Source organism: Pagrus pagrus (assembly GCF_965226575.1).
Source record: "Pagrus pagrus genome assembly, chromosome: 19".
Classification (NCBI taxonomy): domain Eukaryota; kingdom Metazoa; phylum Chordata; class Actinopteri; order Spariformes; family Sparidae; genus Pagrus; species Pagrus pagrus.
Window position 1 is genome coordinate 15,071,877 of NC_140203.1, and position 21,543 is coordinate 15,093,419.

Genomic DNA, 21,543 nt, shown 5'->3' on the forward strand with positions numbered 1-21,543 from the left:
GTTTGGGCTGTTCACCACTACCCCTCACAGGACTGTTAGCATGGTTGTAGATTCTCGTTTTTAAATGAAAAGATATTTTTATAGATTTCCACCCTTTTAACCCAGAGGCTGTGTTGTTTAAACTCATTAACACAGTCAACCTTGCTCAGAAATGACCTCAACACAGACTCATTTGTTGTTGTTGTCCAGCTGGTTTTGTGTTACATCTCATGCTGCTAATGTATAACTGTTAATAACGACATCACTGATTTGTGTGTGAGTGTGTGTGTGTGTGGCTACTACAGTATGTTAACTGCATTGATCCCTAATACCTCCCCAATGGTTCTCAGTTTGAGGCCATTACTGCTTTATTGAACCGTGTGCCAATAGCTATCCGCTCACGTCTCTGTTTTCTGTTATATCTCACCATCGATCAGCTTGACCTCAGTCTGACCCCTTCATCAACAACGCCACGAGCCAAAGTCGAGAGGCTTACTTCGTATCGTTGTTTAAATTGTTTTCGGCTTAAGATGTCTGCGTTCAGAAGCTGTCTTTAGTTCACCTAGGGTCGGGCTAGGGAGGGAAATATTGGTCACATATAGGAGAGAAGAGCACTGATAAAGAGAGATGTGGTTAAAGGCTCAGTAAAGACTAGTTAGTGGACTTTTGAGTTACACACACAGAATGATAATTGTTTTGGATTTTCACCACTTTTTTGTTTTTTAGGCCATATTTAATTTTTAGTATCATTTTCAAGTTTTCTTTCAGTTGGTACTTAGTTAATTTGGTAGGTTTTTATTTTTGTTTATCACAATGTTGATAAGGTGATTTTCTGTATTGTTTCATTTATTATAAGTAGAGGAACAGAAACTAAAGACTTGTGTAATTTATTGAAGTTAGTTAAGTTTATTGACTTTTTCATGTATTAACTTTATTTTGTTCCTTATTTTCTTGACAAACTTATTTGTAGTTCAGTTTTAGTTTGTCCACAGTCTTGTTTTTATTTTGTCATCCAATAATGGAACTTTCTATTAACCTTTTTTTACCATGATCATCATGATTGCAAGGCCATCTGCAAAGAATAACATCCTCTCCTCTCCTTTCCTCTCCAGGACTCCAAGAGCGAGCCGAAATTCACGAGATCTTCCAGACGGAGTTCCAGATGCGTCTCTTGTGGGGCAGCCGCGGCTCCGAGGGCAGCCAGTCGGAGCGCTACGAGAAGTTCGACAAGGTCCTCACCGCCCTGTCGCACAAGCTAGAGCCTCCTGTGCGCCACAGCGAGCTATAGCACCCGCCCCGACACCCCCCCCCATCGCCAGAACACCCCCATCTGCACTCGCCACTCATCGTGGTACGGTCTTGTTTTGCATCGCGACGGATGATGTGGAAGAGTCCAGCGTGAACACTGAAAAGGGGTGACAGTGAATGAAGAGGCAGCTAACAGAGCATGTGCGGTGAGCAGTAGGGAAACAGAGAAGAGGGTCTCACTTGTAAGACGTGTTGCACTCGCTGTGGACTCCTGTTCCTCCCTGTGGACTTCACTTAGTGCTGAAATATTTAAACGGCATCAGAGAAGAGACAAGCTGAGCAGAAAAGAAGATGGGAGAGATTGGTGACCAGCTCCTCTGCTTGGTACAAACAGTAACATGTGTACGGTGTCTCCAGAGGGCCAAACAGAGCTTGGCTTTGCTCCAATAAAACACAGACACTCTCTTGTTTCAACTGCTGTCACACACTGTAGCAGAAATGATAACAATAACTTACATAGCTCATATATAGATGTTTCGTCCGTATGAGTGAGCGTGTGTGTGTTTACATTCCTTCATTTCTGTGTGTCATTAATGTTTCATGTCTTTTTTTTTCCCTAATTGGTTTGTTTTGATCAGAGGAGATCTAAACATCATGGATGTTGCTTCACCAAACTCATGAGAATCTGTCAGTGCTCATTCTTAGGGAACCATGTTCATCAAACCTCATTAAATATGTATCAAGCAGTCCCATTGAATCCCATTAAAAATGTATCAGGCATGCATTAATAAATGTATCAGAAATGAAACATTTGCAGAAGTAATGCAGCAACTTATAATACGAGGGCTTTGCGAGTTGTTTAAAACATTAAGAGGACAAAGCGGCCTCCCTCTGTTGTAGCTGTGCGACTAATATTTTTGATATTTGCGTGTCTTGTGCACAAAATCTAGCTAAAAACAGCACTATGAGACAGAGGGAAATGGGATATATTTGAATGGAGTTAAGGCAATGTTTCACTTAGTATACAAACATTTATAAACATGCTGTGGTACGACTGTGGCTTCAGTCTGTACATTTGCAGAAAGTGTTGCATGCTGCTATAAATGTTATACCAAGTAAAATGTTGCTTTAAAGGTGCAATATGTAAGAATTTGCATTTAAAATGTTCAAAAAGATTCTCAACAAAGAGTTTTGACGTCACGTCAAAGACGCATTGGGTTGCAGTGATATCGATTGAACTCAGCATGCTAACCAGCTAGCTCCTAGCCACTTTGTACCTCAAGAGATGATAGTCAACGACACCAACACTCCCCGCCGGTGCTCCGAGCTACCAGCCTGGGCAGAATCAGCTAACAGCATTGCTCGCTAGCCGCACAGTTAACTGAGCTTACTGGCTAACAGCAGCTACAGTCAGTAGCTATTTTTGGAGTTGTTTGGAGCATGCATTTAGCAGGTGGCCAATTCTTGCATATAGCACCTTTAAACAACTCATTTAAACATGTATTTTAAATGTGTCAAACTTGAGAAGTATACAGATGATACAGCGACGATCTGTCCCGTCTGTGCTGATACTGAACAGACAGAGAAATCTGTCATCTTCCATCTTTTTTTAAAACCAATGAATGAAAAAATAAAAGTTCCTAAACTGAATCGAATAAGGACCCAGCACGACTGCGGAGGATGTCTTTCGGTTGTGTGTTTTGAATTTCTGTTTCGGCAATACTGCGAAAATGATCCTAATGTTTTTATTGCTGTGGGATTTCATTTTGGTCGGCTGTTCAGTGTTAAATCATTGCTGTATTAACGGCATGTCGGCCTGAGAGGGCTGGAGCCAACTCTCAGAGCTATGCAATCATTTCAAGCAAGGGCTGAGACCCCTGAGGAACAGACACACATTCAGAATGTTTTCCACTTTTAGCCCCCAGCATTGCCTTCTTTTTAAATATCTATCTTCTTCCTTAACCCCACCAAAATTGATAACCTATATATGAATGAAAGTCATATCAGATATCAATCAAACGCAAATTATTCTGAAATTATCCCTCTATCGGAGAGTTGCGTATGAGAGATCCAGCTTTCTAGTCACGTATTAGGGGGTCAGCTGTACAGATCAGTTCATGAGGTGAAGAGCCATGTGCCAGTTCCCACTGTTGTCCAACAGGGGGCGATCTTTAGTCAGCAAAAAACACTGAATCTTCAATTGTAATATGATATAACAGGAAGACGTAGACACACACACACACACACAGGGGGATAAAACACATTTGCTCTGTGTTTTGAGACCAATGTTTGATGTCACTGTTATCAGCCATCAAACCTACTGGTTTAGGTTTAATGTCCGATAACACTGACGGTGAAAAACTGATGACGATGATGTAATATGTTTATATTTGTCCTCTGTTGAATGTTGTACAGGAATGCTCTGACAGTGTGTGGATTCTCCTGTTTTTTATAGCAGGGCTGTATGAGATGAACTTGAAAAGACGACAAAATGTTTCAGGACTGATCTCATGTTTTTTTACGTACTGTACATAGCAATTCACTTTTTTTCAAATAAAATGATTGCTTGTGTCAAATGGTTTGACTTTGTTCAGGAAAGAAAACATTCATGTGTAACTGAATGCATTCACAGGAGTCTCTTCAATGATACGATTCAGCTTTTTTTAAAGGTGTATGGTTATTCCATCATTTTCTGTTATTTTCTTACAGTCATTAAAACCGATGAAAAGACCTAAACCAACCGTTTTATTGTAGCCAAAGCCTGATATGTCCTATTGTTCTGTGACAAAGACCTGCAACACGCACCTTCATTACGATGAACTGCAGTTTCTGCTGAACTGCTGTTTTAGGAAATATTTAAAGGGGCTCCTTGGAACTTTTGTGTTGTGCTGGAAGCTGGTCGTTTCAAAACAAATGTTAGCTACTGTTGCTCTCTGTAGTGGAGCGGGAAGATGCACTGAGACGAGGCACCCGAGAACATGCACACAGTCACATCATTTGGACTGTCTCTGAAATTCGGACCCAAGTCCTTCACAAGGAAGGTAGGTAACCGAGAGAGAAGCTGAAGGACTCATTTTTCTTGTCAGGTTACAATCTGCTTACATATGGCCAATAAAAAAGTGATTAGTACATGGATATTGATGCAAATTGTTACACAGAGCCCCTTTAAGTCCTGTTTTAAAGTGAATCTATATATTTGTGACCTGTCTTTAAAGGTCTAGTGTGTAGGATTTAATAGTACATGGTGATTAAGATGGTTTGTCTATTCCAGGCTACTGTAGAAACATGGCAGACTGTGGAATAGGATCCCCCACCTACTGTACGTATAAAAGAATCATTCTAAGGTAACAAAAACACAATGAGTCTTGTTTTCAGGTGATTATACACTCATCTGAGGATTATATTCTGTTTCTGCCCCTAAATCGAGAAAGAATTACATCTTCGGTAGGAATGAGTGGGTTTAGCTCCAAGTGCCACGGGCAGCCTGGGGAAGCTTGGATGCATTACGAGACTGACTAACACATTGTTGTTGTGGTCTGTTAATGGGAGTCATTAATAAATAATTACGAGAAAAATAAAAAAATATGAGCAAATAAGAAAAAAGCAATACTGTCAGACTTAACCTTAAGCTATTTAAGCACCAAAGGGACTTTAACCTTTACATTTCTTGTTATTGTAGAAAAATATGCAGATAAATGAGGATACTTAGCAACAACTACTTTAGAGTGTAAAAAAGTGTAAAAAGGAGCCTCATCCTGGAGGAGCCAATCTCTTGCACTGCTCTTTTATCACCAATACGGGGCAGCATTTCACTGTAGAACCAGAGCTGGCCCCTCTCTTCTATACAGTTACTCCTCATCCAGCCAACTGCAGATATTAGCATCCTGTTCCTGTTCCAGTTTAGGTGGCTGGCAGTTCTTCCTGGTTCCTCCCCAGGTATATGAGAGCGTCCATGTTAGCCCACTATATTCTGAATCCTACATCCTTCTGAGCACTTTTCTACTCTATTAGTGTTCTTGTTGTTGATAAAGCATGAAAACCTGCAATGTATGTCATGTTTAACTGAAAATGCACCATACGAGGTGCACTGAGCATGCGTGTTGTGCGAAGCATCTCACATTTTTTTGCAGACAGACCCATGGTGACGGCGGTGGGAGGGAGACAAAGACAGATGGACTGTGTGTGTGTGTGTGCGTGTGTGTACGTGTGTGTGTATCCATGCATTTGTGAGCGTGTGTCCATATGTGTGCACGCGTATGTTTTTGTACCAATGTGTGCTTTTGTCAACACGCGTGTGTATGTGTGCCACAACACAGATGTTGCAGGAGTAGTGCTGTTGCTCTTGCTGCTTCATGATGGAGGCAGCAGTGCGGCCCGGCAGCTGGTATACTGAGAGGGAGTCGAGTTTATTCCAGGTGAAAAAATTCCTGGGAAAAAAACAGAAAGTAGGACAATTTGTGTCATGAAGAGAGGTATGATGTCGAGCAGAAAAGAACAAAACAAAATACAATGGCATCCAACAGAATAGGATCCCCCATAATCTGCTACAATAGAAAATCATCATTCACTCTGCTCTTTGTCTCCGCTTTCCATACAGTTCCATAGGCGTAACATGTTATGGATGTAATCTCTAAGAGGATTCTCTCTGCTTGGTATCATGGTACATGTTAATTTCAGCTCTTTATGTTCCTTATTGAAACAGACCCAAGATCTCCCGGGCCTGCCTGCCTGCCTGCCAGCCAACCAGCCAGCCAGCCGTCATCAATTCACCCCTAATCTCTCCCCCCCAGTCCTTTTACAGCTAATCCATTGTGTTGGTCATTGTCATCTGATCATGTGTGACCCTGTCTGCTTTATAGCTGGTGACTGGCTGCGTAGCGTTGACTTTTGACGTCCATCTCAGGCAGAGATATGGGAAATATGAGGATATTGCCTCCGTTCTAGTGGATTTAGGGTTGTGATTTTGCTTGATTTCTTAATTTCAAGAAATGGCTTCCGTCAAATCCAATTTTTAGGAGGCGAGGCTGAGGCTGACTGAAGTTTGGGTGGGACAAAGGTTAGAAATATATATAAAACACAGCATCTGTCACGTCAGTGGTCACCACTACTCCTCCACATAACAAAATAGTGATCTAATGTAAAAAATCTGATAAAAAATGTTTGATCTCATATCAAATCTTGTTTTTAGTGAGTCAGGCATGAAGAAAACTTTAGTGTATAGGGTATATGAATATTGGCACTGGATGATGAGAGCAGATCCCTGAATATTACTTGGCAATGTGTATTCAGATTTTACAAACACAGCATTAAGAACATTAGATTCATTCACAAAAGTTAAAGTTAGACATCTTGATTTAAAATCAAGTGTTTCATATCAACACCTGTAAAACAAATAAGAATCATATAAAATGTATTGCAACCATCTAATAAAACATGTGATGTCTCATTATTGTTGACTGACATAAATCAAGCAGAAGAAATCCAAGATGCTGTGGGGTACCATCCACAGCTTTACGTGAACTTCAAGGCAGCTTAGCAATATGTGCTGTGACACCCAGTGATGGTGTGATCATCCCTGGATCACTCATGAAATGTACAGCCATAACGATCCCACCCACGCCCACATATTCTGCCTGTTTACCTCCCTCTGTGCTCACCCCATGACTGTTTTCACTTGTGGCCATACACTTCGCCCCAGCTTGGATGAAAAGGCAGCGACCACAAATGGTAGCCTACACAACATGTCTTTATTATCTTTCAAAATTTCCATCGGGCCTCCACCATGGAAGGACCCCCTCGTTTTTTCCCGCCTGCCTCCTCACCCACGCCTCGCTCTCCCCTCACCCCCCGCCAGGCCCCTGGTCGATCTGTCTATCTGCCCCTGCACTGACTCCTCATTAACACATGAATGTAGAAAGGGAAGGGCCTGCTAAGGCTTGGACGCCAACAGAAGGCAGCGGATTTGCAATTCAAACCTCTGACCGACCCCCTCCCACCCCCACCTCATCCTCCCAGCGCCTGTATACTGGGACTGGAACTGTCACCCGTATGATTGAGGATGTATGTAAGGAGGGAGAGAGGGGATCGAGAGAGACAGATGTGCATTCACACACTCATACCATGCCTGTTCACACTTTTATATTGACATGCACAATGCAAATACATGCACGTGAACAGGGCATGTGAGGGAGAGCGCTGTATAAACTAATGACTCTCCAATATAATGATTTTCTAAGATAAAGTTAAGTTCATTAATGGGGGCAGAGCTTGGCTAATAAATGGGAGCACCACCATTATGCTAAGTAGTTAGTTACAGAATAAGGCTTACAAACAGGGGCACCACCATAATGCTTAGAAGTTACAGAGTTTGACTTAGTAGTTACACAGACAAACAAGTGCACAAGGTAATTTAACCTTGCCAAAATATCTGAGAAGCCCACAATCAAAACTGGGTAAAAACAACTTCAAATCTGGCTTAAAAAAATAATCACAGTCCCTACACTACAGCAGTTAGACAGTCACATGCAATAATACCATTAAAAACTGCTCAGTCAGCATGCTGCTGCTCAAGTCCCAACAAAGACCAAGAAAACTGAACACATATCAAAGGTCTCTTCACTTCCCTTCAGTGTGTCACAGACTATGCAAGCATACTGCTGCTTGTCTATAAATCTTTCAATGGGTTCGGACCAAAATACACCTCTGACTGTCTTTTGAACCCACTCTGCCTCTCAGGTCATCAGGTAGAGGATGGCTATTTGTTCCCAGAATGCAATGGTAGTCAACATTTTTGTTCTGCACTGCCTTCTGAACCTAAAAACCCCTCAGGAATCATCTTGTTCTTCTATCCTGTTTTTAGCACGGTGTTCTTTACTTTGTAACTTTAAAAGGTTTCCTTTTATACGTATTTTAATATTTTTTTAATATTTCTTGTTATATTTTAATGCATTATGTGATGCGCTTATGTGTATGAAATGTGCAAACAAATAAACTTGCCTTGGGATGCCTGGATGCCTAAAATGTGATATTTAAATATCTGAAGAAAAACGGACTCCTTGGCTCCTCATATTGAGGGTGGAGATCTCAAAATGAAATATAACACATAATATATAATTAAAGTAATTGAGCCTCAACATTTTACAAAAAGCCATAAACAACCCTGTAATAAAGAACATGATTGAACTGGCAGAGTAGAGGGATAGTTACATAAAAACGCTTTTTCACTGACACACACTGACACTAAATAGACAATGGTGGTGAATAGCGAATAGAGATTGATTTTGTACAGGCCGTGTGGTTTTATGTCACCACAGGAGGATATACAATGCAGTAGTGTACAAATAATGTTTTTTTTTCTTGAATTCTGAATTCTTATAAATCATACATTTTGTACAACATGCCTGTAAAATAGGCAAGAACAATTAATAAATAAATAAATAAATACATGAATAAATAAATAAATAGGCCTGAATAAATAAATAAATAAATAAATAGTGTACATTAGCAATTAAATAACAATATATTCGTCTGCAAAATATATTTTACCCAGAAATATTTGGGTTTGCTCTCAGTTTGGTGATCATATCAAACCTCCTCTGAACCAAAAGCTGAAAAAACGTGTCCACATTCGTCACTTCCGGCTTCCTCTTCATTACTTCCTGTATGTGCCGACAATATGGCAGCGCCCATAGCGATTCATCTGGAGTTTGGGTAGGCGAATATATAACCTATTATAATGGTTAAATCTACCTGTAATGGTGTTTTGTCAGCAATTATGTAGAAACGAAAAGTTGTGCGAACGTTTTATGAGTTTAATTTCGTGTCGGTGTCCTTCGTTTATCTAAACAAGACCTCAACTTGGAGTCACAGCTAGCTGCCTGCTAGTTCTGAGTTTGTTTATGAACTATCCATCATCGTGTGGTCGCTTCTTCTCTGTCATTTGACACGAACACAGAGTCCACACGTTTAAGAAAACGACAAAACAGCAACAGAACTGACATAATAAAAGAGAACATTAGTGGGAGCTGACTGACTTTTTACATATTTTGACAGCACTGCCCTGTGCAGCCTGTAAAACACTTAAAGCAGTGACTCTGACACTCCTCCATGAGACGCACAGAGATGGTCTCAGACGGAGGACTGTGGCTGAACATAATCAATGAGCTGCAAAACAAAAGGAAAAGAAATTCCCATTAAAACAAAAGACCATAGACATGGATTGAAGCCAGATTTACGTGACAAAAATGAGACTTTAGCTCTCTAGTTTTGATTTGGTGAAATCCCTGAATGATGAAAACAGTAGAAATGACAGCAGCACAGGGTGATGGATATGCATAATGTCCTTTTTCATGGTATGTAATTCCATATCAAGACAAAATATATCAGAATGTAACAACTTTATTTTATGGGTCCCATAGTTTACTATAAAGGAGCTGATGCGCTGCAGTAATTTATTTCAAAATGTGAATTTTGTCTACAAGCAAGCACACAATTTAAAGAGACTTGGGAACACATTTTCTAATAATAAATTCATATTTTCTCCAGTTTAAATTGATCTCTTTCATTCTTTCCAGAACAACTCAACCACACCTAATCTTAACACACCTAAGATAACTTGAAACCTTTGTCTTTATTTTCTTATTAATTAATATCTCTTCAAAGTTTGTGCACCCCAGAAAGTCGTAAGTGTGTTGGGTCATAAACTGTGACTGCGAAAGAAGAGAAAATCGAGCACACCGTAATGACATATATATCTTTGTTAACAACGTTTTGGTCCTCAGACATTCATTCAGTAAAATCTTTACAAACAAAGCAGAGCTGTACCAACACCTGTGATTACTACCAGATTGTCATTGGTTCTCTGCAGGAAAGTTCCCAAGACAAAAACAGGAAATAAGAGACCTTTATCATTCATTGGCAATAACAATGTATAAAGTACAGTGAATTAAAATCCTGACAATTAACAGTACTTCATCACAGTGATGCAAAAATACAATATTGGCATAAAGTTGCCCTGTTAAAAGATTTGCAAAACTCTCCAAAATGGCTTAATACAAGCAGGAATAACTGCATGAGACTGGCACTTGTCTTGGACCTGCCCAAGAACACTTAAAACAGCGCTGCTTAACACTCTTGTTCACTGATCTCCTGAATATATTGCAGCAGCTTGTACATTTGAACCCATCAGCCAAAACTTGTGAGTGTCATAATGGTTTCTTTCAAAGTCCCCCAGTTTCCTCACAGAGACACACTCTATATAAAAAAAACCCTTTTCTCTTTTTCCACCCAAACTGCCCCCACTGATGATGAACCCTCACAAGTATCTAGCCACAAAAATCACACTTTATTAATTGAACTGTCTCTTTTTATTTTGTCTAGCGGTGGAGCAGAGCTACTTTTTGATGGTGTGAAGGAACATCATGTGACTCTTCCAAGCCAATCGGAACCTTGTGAGTATTACCTGTCCCTGCATGTCATGATTAGAGTCTCACTGTGTAAAAATGGTGTCCTGAAGTACCTGTCCAGTGTTTCTGCAAACTGTCGTCCATGTACTTCGAACCACAGTCTGGTATTGTGCTGTATGTGTTCATGGGCAAGACATCAGACATGTCAGCTGCCAAATGATAATAATGTTATATTAACAAAAATAAAAGTAGATATGAGGTTCATTGTGATTAATAACATCAAGTTTGCAGCCGCGTCGTGTCGACGGTCATAACGTATTTGAATGGAAATCAATGGCTTCCTGGCAAGTAGGAAAGATGTTATGTTTACTGTAGCAGTCATAGCACTACTGTAACAGTAGATCATGGAAACATGTTTTTACAAATAGATGTCCTTGTTTCCAAAATTAGATTTGGAAGATTTTTTTTTTAAAGAATGTTTTTTGGGGATTTTTTTTAACCTTTTATTAGGTAGCAACAGTAAAGAGGCACACCAGGCAGGTGTCCATGGTCCATGTGGCCTTGCGGCATGTGTTGTGAGCATTTGGTTAAAGAGGCGATCTTTATCTTTTGTATTTTATAAAACACGGCAATGCTGGAGTAGATGCGTCATTAGCATTTAACATTGTAGCGAAGTGAGAAAATCAACTGGTTGCTGTCATTGCTAACAGCAAGCTACTGGGGACGGGGCTATTTAGGTTTTGGGAGCAGGAACAAAAGCAGTCATTCTGAAAGTTACATCCAGGATGCCTGCGAGGTTTGAGTTTAGCAAAACAGAACTTTGCTATAATGGAACATCTCCGGTCTAGAGAGAACTTTACTCAGTGGTCCCCTGTTAATACCCTACACAGTGTGTATACTTCTGGTGGTAGTAACTGACTACTGAGAAATATACCCCGTAGATCTCAAGAGGCCGTACTCCTCAGCCATACACCTGCAACGTGTAAAGTCGATCGGATGAATTGTTGTTGAGATAATTGAAGGATCGACATACGGACTCCTGCCATCTTTGTTTGATTCCATGTGCAACTTTTGAGCCCCGTGTTTAGAGGTTTTGCTGACACCATGCTAGCATAATGTAAGCTCTCTTATTAACCCGTCAACTGCATGTAAAACAAATGCCATATAATTTCCTTTGCTCATCTCTGTCATAACTTCCTCCCATAAGCCATCGTGCTCCCATCAGTCCTTTCTGCCTCTTTCACTTGTATAAGTTGCCCACTGGGAATGCTGATGTATGTGAATGGGGGTAGTAAAGGGGACCAAAGGGAACTTAATGCTTTCTCTGTTGGTTGCAACAGTGCAGTAGGGCAACAGAACTCAAAGGCTTTTTTTTTTGTTGTTGTCTGAGGTCATTTCAGCTGACTTGGCAGCCATGTACTCATTTCTCAATTCATAAAAATGTTTCCACCTCTGGATCCAAACTGATTAGATTTTATTTTGCTGAGGGATTCAGGTTCCCTCCAATATGGGCCACTAACTCAGCACGGAGGAGTCAGGGGAAAACCTGCCTTCAGCCCTTCTGTACTTTCCAAACACACTTCAGGACCACAGTCATTGAGGAAAATTAGGAGAGGAAGAGTGGAGGCAGTTGGTAAAAACATCTTGTGATTATATACAAGTGTGTGTGTGTGTGTGTGTGTGTGTGTGTGTGTGTGTAACGGAGAGAGAAAACAAGCGAAAGAAATATGTGTCTTTGGTATTTTACGAAACAAAAGGCGTTCATCCATGGTGCTGATGTTACCACGACAACAAAAAGACAAAAGTTGACCAGAACAGGGAATGTCAGCCAGATATGACCTTGCTGCACCAGCTGACCTGTGCGTGTGTGTGTGTGTGAGTGTGTGTGAGGTTTTGCCATGCCGTCCATGAAGATCCTCGTTTAACGCCACGGGAGCACAGACATTTTGACATAACATTTCCTGGATGTATTTGCTCATTGTGATCTTGAGTTTGCGTGTCTGGCAGGTTTGCTGATCCTGAAAATGTTGCTCCGAACTAATTTTGTGTTACACGTCAGTGTGCGCATGTGTGTGTGTTTGCATGAGTGTGTGTTCATACAGAAGGGGTGCAGTGGAGGCAGATATAATTGGTTCTGAATCCTTCGTATTTCTCTTTGACCCCAGCCGGTGATTGATGACCCTCGACTGAAAGACCCCACCCCCACTCTCTCTCTCCCTCTCTCTCTCTCTCGCTCTATCTAACTCTCTCTCTCTCTCTCTCTCTCTCTCCCTCTCTATCTAACTCTCTCTCTCTCTCTCATGCACACACACAACAAAACCCCCGTGGTCTAAGGATCACACAGTTTTTTTGCCCCTCGCATCAGCAGAAAGATGGATCGCTCACACACACCCCCCCCCCTCTTCACATGACCGTCATAATCGCACAAAGACAGAAAGGCAAAAGAAGAAGAAAGGGGCGAAAAAACTGCACGCACAAAAGAAAAGCGGGCACCGTTTTGAATCGCCGTCAAAATGGCGCCTTTTCCCTCCCCTCCCTCCGTGTCTCCTTTCCACCCACGCAACGCAGCTATCCCAAGATGCTTCAGGAGCCTGTGACGCATTTTCTCTCTCATGTCTGTTTGTTCCCTCGTTTTCTTCCTGGACCGCTATTAAAAACCTTCGCCTCTCTGCCTTTTCTTGTTCTTTCATTTCACCTCTCTAAATCCTAATTATCTTCACTTTGTCTTCCATTTTGTCGCACAGTTCATTTATATAACTCTGTCTTTTTTTGGCTCAGGCAGGATGATTTAAATTTGTGTAACCTTTTACAAGAAAGCCATTAAAATGGCAGCGCCTGATGACTGTTTCTGTTATAAAAATCTTAACAGATGAAAGTTTGAATTATTATTGACGTGTGTATCGAGCTGGGACAGCCTGTTTATTTTCTGTGTGCAACTTTTAACATGTTAGCTTGTGTGTGTGTGTGTGAGAGAGAAATAAAAAAGGCAAAAGATGGAAAGATGAAGGAGAGGAAGAGGGGAGGAGAGCAGGTTTTACGAGAGAATTAAAGAGAGTGTGAGAGTGTGTGTGTGTGTGTGAGACGGAGAGAGAGCAAATGAAAAAGTAAATGGGGGGGTGAGAGGATGAAAGAGCGAATAAGGGGTAATGGTGGAGAAAAATTACCGAGAGAGAGCAAAGAAAAGAGTCACCCTAAAGAAGGAGTTATGACTGCTGTACTGATTAGTTCTGTTTTTAGCCCCGCAGAGGTGCAGGTCAATATTCACTGCCTACTGCTCTGTTTAGTGTGTGTGTGTGTGTGTGTGTGTGTGTGTGTGTGTGTGTGTGTGTGTGTGTGTGTGTGTGTGTACGTGAGTGTTGCAAAGAGAGGTATTTGTCTTTTTTTTATATGGAGGCCTGGACTCGCAGAAAACCAGCACTTCCATTATACTACCGAGCTGGCCGACAGCACTACAATTAACCTGAACACACAGGCTCTGGACTGCCACACACACACACACACACACTCGCGCACACACATACACCCTAATACATGACATATCATCCTCACGAATGTGTTGCTCTCATAGCCACAGTGACCAGGCAGGTGCCTCTAGAAATTCACGATAAATGATGCAAGACGGCCTTCTGATGTTTCTTTTATAACTTTGTGGAATATGTTTTATTTTATTTTATCTTATTTTGTATTACCTGTTTTGTGATCCCCTTTGGCTGATTTAGATGGGAGCGCTGTGATTTCTAGTGATTTTATGGATGGACAAATAAATCTTGAACTTTGTAAGACGATTCCTCGATCAGAAATTTTAAAAAATTGCATTTTCGTCAGGTGTGTGGACACCAGTTTTAAAATTAAAATCACCTGAATCCTAGTCGTAATCTGGAAAACCCAAAATGACAGGTATATTGGTGCATTTTTGAAACATTTTAGTAGAGCTTAGACTATTTTGATAATCAATTAATTGGTTTAAACAATTTTTTAGAAAAATATTGACAATATCAGTCAAGAATGAAAATGATCGTTAGTCTCAGCCCTACATTTCAGACAACAAAATGTCTCAGACATTTCATATAAGGCATGCCTAAAATTTAAGCCTGATTCTAATATCATCTAATAGGAAGATTTCTTGAAAATATAAGCAAAATCCACCTTTAGCTCCACTGTGAGAATGCAGCATTTCCTTCTTGTGCATTTTCTGAATATATTTCATGTAAAAAGCTGTCACCTTTATGCTGCTTTAATGTGACATCAGCTCTGCCTTTGGTCCAGCTGAACCTTTGAATCCCCGCGTGGTTCGACGCCTACCTGCTCCGGCTTCACCGCTCTCCTTACACCTGGCTCGGGATGACTCACTGTTGTCCTCTTACCCTCGTATCTGCTCCATATGCTGCTGCAGCTCCCTCTTTTTCATTCTCTCTTGTACTGTGTTTGCTCTTTCTCACTCTTCTGTTTATTTACACCAAACCCCTCATCCTCTGACAGGAGGCTAACACTGGTAATTTTGATATTGTGTGTGTGTGCGCGCGTGTGTGTGTGTGTGTGCATGATATAGCTACCAGCAGATGCAGTGCTGCTCTCATGTGTTATCGCGAGTCGTCGACGTGCTCCTGTACATTAAGTCGACAGCTGTGATCATACACACACACACACACTCGAACACACAACCAGAAACGGTCACCTAGAAAATTGTAAATGTGTGTCCGTGTCGGTCCTCTGTTTTTAGTATTTTGATAAGAAAACACAAATTTTTTAAGAAAAGACACCAAGCACTGATACACAGACACTCCAAAGCTCTTACACCATCTTGAATATTAACGGTAACCACCGCCATAACTCTAATATATTCATTATTAGTTGTTTAGTGGGGATTTATCCTAATACCTCTCATTGTCGTCGCCTTTGTGGCTTTCTGTCAGCCGGTCCGAGTGAGGCTCGACCTATTGTTGAGACGAGGTCAATCTGATTGTTTGAGAGGTCAGACTCGTGGAAAATTCAAGCATAGCTGATATTCAAGCTCAGGCAATTAAATGTTCGAATCCAACAAAGAGAATTATTTTTCCGAAATTGGATTTTCGGTTCATTTTTATCAATCCTGCGTCTAAAATTTTCACTACAAGTATGAGGCTGGAGAGAAATACAATATACGTCCATGCTTTTAGAAAAATGTCTGGCTTAATATTTTCATTCTTTTCTCTATTTTAAGCTTTGAAAATCAAATAAAATCCGTTCAGCCGCTTTTAGATTTAAACACACACAAATCATTTATTTTATTTCTTTCTTACCAAGGTGAACAATGTCGCTCTTGGCCACTGACATCAGTCAACCCTCCCCCCATTTCCAATGTCCTCTCCTTTCCCCCCAAACATACACATACACTCATAAATATACATGCACACAGACACACACACACACACACACACACACATATATACATACAGCCTCGTCCCGCCTGGTGATTCTGTCGCGTCACATCGACCAGGGGGCTGGAACCATGCACCTTGACCCTTAACCCCTGACCTGTGACCTCTGTTGTCTGCTTCTGTATGGGCTTTGTCTGCGAGTATGGGCTTTATATACGTGTGTGTGTGTGTGTGTGTTTTCCAGGGGACGTGAAGCAGCTGCTGGTCTGGATCCAACGGAACCTGCTGAAGGAACGGCCCGAGCTCTTTGTCCAGGGAGACACTGTGTGAGTGTGTGTGTGTGTGCACTTGACACACACTTGATCTGTGTACGACAATACCACCTTAAATGATACGTTGTACATCACACCGCCACAGGAACAAAATCAAATACGACTAATATTTGATCAGAATTGCTCAGTATAGTGAAAATGTGAATGTGTTTGTTGAGGAGCTTTCTGAACGTTTTCTGCCGTGGTTCAAAACTGCTGCAATGCCGGTTAAAAACAGTCCAGCCTTCAGGTTACGGGCTTCAGTAAGATGATTACCTGTGTGCAAGTGTGTGCCGGTGAGCTTGTGTGTTTGTACAGACATACGTGTATATGTGTGCGTGGGTCCTGGGCTCCCAGCAGTCTTATAGGACTGGCTGACTTTTACAGCTGCCTTTGTGCAGGACTATTTATAGCTCCACCTAACCAATGAATGGGGGAAAAAGCTGGCCCACCTATAAACCTTATAGATTAGATGTGTGTGTGTGTGTTTGTGTGTATTTTATGTTGGCAGAACACGCCATTTTTTTGAGCAAACCGTCATCAAGGTGTTCTCTTCATTATCTTTTAGAAAAGATCTATGGGTGCTATGTGTGATTAGTTTGCAATCTTTTCTTTTTTTTAAAAAAAATATTTTGTTTGTGTGTGTGTGTGTGTGTGTGTGGCCACTTGTTCTTGCTCACAGGTTCCTCTCACGTTGCCCTTTCTCATTGACGTCATAGAGCATCCACAAGGTGGAGAGAGGCTCACTTGAACACTGTGAGAGGCATCAGTGTATGTTTCAGGCATTATCTCACCCTCCACTTCACCGAAACTGTTTCCTGTGTGGCTTTCACAAAAAACAAACACACCAAGATGTGTTAAGATGACTGCACCCATAGGTGCCTGTTGTTACCCTCCCCCATCGTTCCCATTATCCTCTTTTTAGAGGGTGGTGTTTTTTTTTTGTTTTTTTCAGCTTTGTTTGTCAGTTATTTTTAGGTCCCCATTAATTTCCAGTGACAGTTTGTTTCCCCCCCACAGTCTCCCCACTCTTTTACCTCCTTCCTATAAATAAATATATATATATACATATTACAACATCATTACTTTCAGTCCTTGTTAGCCAGAAAATAATTTGTGAATTTGTGATTTGAAATATAACTACCCCATGTATATTTGGAAATAGAGCAGTCTGAATACAAACAGTATTAGCAGTAATGAGAATAACCCCAAAAAGGCTTGTTTGCACATAACCTAACACACGCGCAGTCAGTTGTACTGATAGATTTATTATCATAAATACACCAGTGTTTGCTCAAACAAAATACTGCTTGTATATTAATTTAATACTGTGAAGTGTTAAAAAAAGCAGCAGACACAAAACACCAGACTTCATTTCCTATTTTCGCCGAGCTACATTTCGCTACGTATTTGTTTAAAAATAGAATCTATGTTTAAAATCAAAAGGTTTCAGTTAAAATGTATATATTTAATTTTTTGTAGTGACCTTCAGGCGTATTTATTAATTATCTGTTTTTTTAATAAGCAAACTATATTACTTTGTTTATAACTGTTATAATAACACATACTGAGCAAACGCATGACCTCTGTGTCCCAATCCACCAAAAAAAGTAATAGACTAAACTTTAATTGATAATATTAGGTAAGAATTAATTATTGATAATATAAATATTTTTTTCCACATGCGGTGTGATTACACAGGCTTATATGCATTGAGGAAATTCTGTTTCTCTTTTTTTAAGCATCATTTTAATCTTTGTCTAGAGCCTGTAATTTACTTTTCATATTTTATAACAGCTGATTTACTAACTTCTGATTTCTTTTAATTTATATATTTATGTGGGGATTTTTGTGCGTCTGGTGAGGGCTTTCTCTACCTGCTACCGTCTGCGCTACCTTGGGGAAATGTGTCCGACCTAAAGCGGTGTGGTTTTGTTTCCCACAGGAGACCTGGGATTCTGGTGCTTATCAATGATGCAGACTGGGAGCTAATGGTGAGCACTGGGAGCCACGTTCACTGTCAGATGGTGCAGAGAGAGAGAGAGAGAGAGAGTGTGTGTGTGTGTGTGTGTGTGTGTGTCCATCTGCATGTAAAAACGTGCATTATTTTCATTCTATGCTCTTTTACACTATCTTATCTGTTTTCTGGATGTACAACCACGGTGTTAACTGATTGGAGATCATGTGTGCAGCTTTATGTCCTCATGCATAGATACATGTAACTACATAGAAATGCTTGTGTGGACGTTTAAATCAGGAAAGGGAAAGACTGTTTGTGTGAGCGAGACTGTTAGCCCGTATCTTCACTCAGACTGTTCCTTTTCTCTGACTCAGTTAATGTTTCATATCATGTCAGGTTTGTCCTTGGGGTCTCATATTTGAACACGTATTTACATGCACACACAGTCTGAACACTTCAATTTGAATCCATTGATTCAATTACAGGACGCAACACAGGATGTAAATGAAATGAAAAGTTTGTCATTGATTGGAGCCCAATGGGAGCACAGGAGTAATACACATATTTGTATTAGTGAAGACGGATATTTCTGTGTGAATATTGAATATTTTGGTGTGTTTTCTGGACCTCAGGGGGAACTGGACTACCAACTACAAGACCAAGACAACGTTGTGTTTATTTCTACGCTTCATGGAGGATAGAAAATAAAGTGAGGAAAACAAACAATCTCTGTAATAGCCTTTTCTTCACTTCCTCTGCACTCTTCACACACACACCACCCCCCAACATCTCAACAACACATCGCCCCATTGGACGCTGCGGATGTGTCAGCCCGCACCGTGACATCTGAGGTGATTGATGTCGGTTTCAGAGACGGTTACCAAGAAAAAATGTGGAAAGTGTGAGACAGGAATTGTGTGGACGTTTTTGTAAATACCAACATTTTTCTTTTTAATGAAGCCGGGCAGTTTTAAAGGGCACTCATATGAAGCTCTGCTTGCATTGGTCAACTCACAGGTGCGAGTGTAAAGACCTTCATCTTCCTGCATCCTCTCCTGCAAGTATGACTTTGAAAGACAAAATGACCTTATCGTGGGGGCTACAGTGACCTTCAGTTCACGAGAATATAATAGAAATGGTAAACTTTACTGGAACCCCCCTCATTAGCATTTCTAAGCTGTATATCAACATTTATTAAAATGGTTCAAAACACACAGTTACATTGTTTTAAGCAGATATGAAGATGTTTCTTAAGTTTTTATAAATAATAACTGCTTCTATTAAGACATAATTCATATGATTACAAGTGTGTTCTACTGTTGCCATTTATCTGTTTATATTAGAGCTGCAACAAAACAATTTAACTTTTTGGCAACCGTTAGTTGGTTTGAGTAATTTTTAAGGGGAAAAATTCTCTGATTCTAGCTTCTTAAATGTGCTTGTTTTCTGGTTTCTTTGCTCCTCTATGACAGTAAAATAAATATCTTTAGTTTGTGGACAAAACAAGACATTTGCGGACGTCGTTGTGTGCTTTGGGAAACGCTGGTCAATATTTTTCACCATTTTTTTGGCAATTTACAGACCGAAAAACTAATCGATTATTAGAGAAAATAATCTACAAACTAAGTGACAGTGGAGAATAATCGTTAGTCAGACACCAAAACGTCTCAGTAATTTCACCTCAGGCTTCTGCGTTCTAACATGATTTAGGTCCTCTGTGAGAATCCAGCATTTCATTCTCGTGCATTATGTGAATGTATTTCATTTCTTTTCTTGTGCTGCTTTATTGTGATGTTAGCTCTGCCTTTGGTCTCATGAATCTGTGGATCTGTCTGTCATTTTACAGACCAAACAACTGATCGACTAGTCGAAAAAATATTCGACAGATTAATCATCAATTTAAAAAATAATTGTCAGTCGCAGCCCTAGTTTATTTACCAGCAAATAAATAAAATGTGAGTTACATTTGCTTACAGCTACGTTAGTGTGCTATAAATAATTTGTTTATTAATGTTTATAAAGTGCTTGGAAATGCTAATTAGGGGTTAAAATAAAGTGTTGCCAATTAAGTTTTTATTTTTAATATTTGGAGATTCATATTACTTAAAATGTTTAACTCAAAATCATTTGTATTCTTATTGCTTCTGCTATTTTTCCTCACAAAATGAGTACAACATTAAACACTTTTTCAAAAAAGATTGCGCCTCCGAATCTTTTAAAAAATATATTTTTATTCTGCAATCACACTCTTAATTATTTAATTATTATTTAGTTATATTTTCTTCATTTCATTTACATTCCTGACTGGAGGGAATATATTCTTAGTTGTAAGCACGATGGGAAAAAACGAATTAAATGCACATTAAATAAAGAAAATCTTATTCTTACACTCTTTTTAAATTATGCCACAAACAGCTTTATTGTAATGAATTCTACTCTCACGTGTTTCCTGTCGTCTAAGTTCTGTAATTTTTGATCTCCAGTGTAAATATTATTCTCTTACAGATCCCAAACCCACCCTGTGTGTCTCCACACTTTAAAACGTCGCCATAAACTCCAGATTTGTCTTTAAGGATCCAAACCAGCCTGTCCGGCTCGCTGAGGCCTGCCTCCAGACGCTGCTCTCAACCAGCATCTCCCATCACGCTTCCATAATTCCTGGTGATAGCCTATATCTGATCGATTTAAGCCCAGCTCTGTGATCACACTGCAGTTTTAGGCTGATTAGACGAGACTAGAGGGGGATTTTTTAACCATCCTATAGCCCCACTCAGCTGGAATATTCATAAGAGGAGGGGGGTGGAGGGTGGTTGTGTGTGTGGTGGTGGGTGGGGTGTGAACTACAGGACCACTGCGGGAGGTCGAGGTCTAGCCTCCGGGCTGCCCTCCCCAGAGCGCCCGGGGCGACCTAAAACCTTTTCTCGGTTGTGGAGTCCGATTTGCAACGGGAAACCGAGCGATAATGGCCGGCAGAAAGGAAATGCTAATGAGGCTGCGAGGGGGTGAGAGAGGGGAGAGTGCAGCAGAGTGTCAGCCAGGGCAGGCCTGGGACACTGCCGGTGTGTGAGAGGGAGAGTGGAGATGGTCACAAAAACACACACACAAAAAAACAGGGTGTTTTTCTGCATGTGTGTGGAGAATCCGTGCCTCTCACCGGCCGCCATCTTTATTTTCATCATCAGATTATTTAGACTTAATGTGAAGAGCATCAGAGGGTCAAAAGTTTGTGGTTTTTTTAAAAGTGTAATCAGCTGTTTTGAAATGTTTGTTATACACGAGACTGC

At 40.5% G+C, this 21,543-nt stretch overlaps 2 protein-coding genes across 3 annotated transcripts in view; both read left to right on the plus strand.

Annotated features, from left to right (window-relative positions):
• Nucleotides 1-3,803, plus strand: part of sh2d3ca (SH2 domain containing 3Ca) — a 57,590-nt gene extending 53,787 nt beyond the window's left edge. For both annotated transcript variants that reach the window (XM_084383773.1, XM_084383774.1), the window contains one exon: nt 1,092-3,803. In XM_084383773.1, coding sequence (XP_084239899.1) covers nt 1,092-1,267 — 176 coding nt within the window. In that variant the 3' untranslated portion in view covers nt 1,268-3,803. The remainder of the gene's footprint in view (nt 1-1,091) is intronic.
• Nucleotides 3,804-8,861: 5,058 nt separating this feature from the next.
• Nucleotides 8,862-20,419, plus strand: urm1 (ubiquitin related modifier 1). Its single transcript, XM_084382553.1, has 5 exons — nt 8,862-8,937; nt 10,606-10,676; nt 16,233-16,314; nt 18,245-18,293; nt 18,892-20,419. The coding sequence occupies exons 1-5, from the start codon at nt 8,903-8,905 to the stop codon at nt 18,958-18,960; spliced, it is 306 nt and encodes a 101-aa protein (XP_084238679.1). The 5' UTR covers nt 8,862-8,902; the 3' UTR covers nt 18,961-20,419.
• The last annotated feature ends 1,124 nt before the right edge of the window (nt 20,420-21,543 follow it).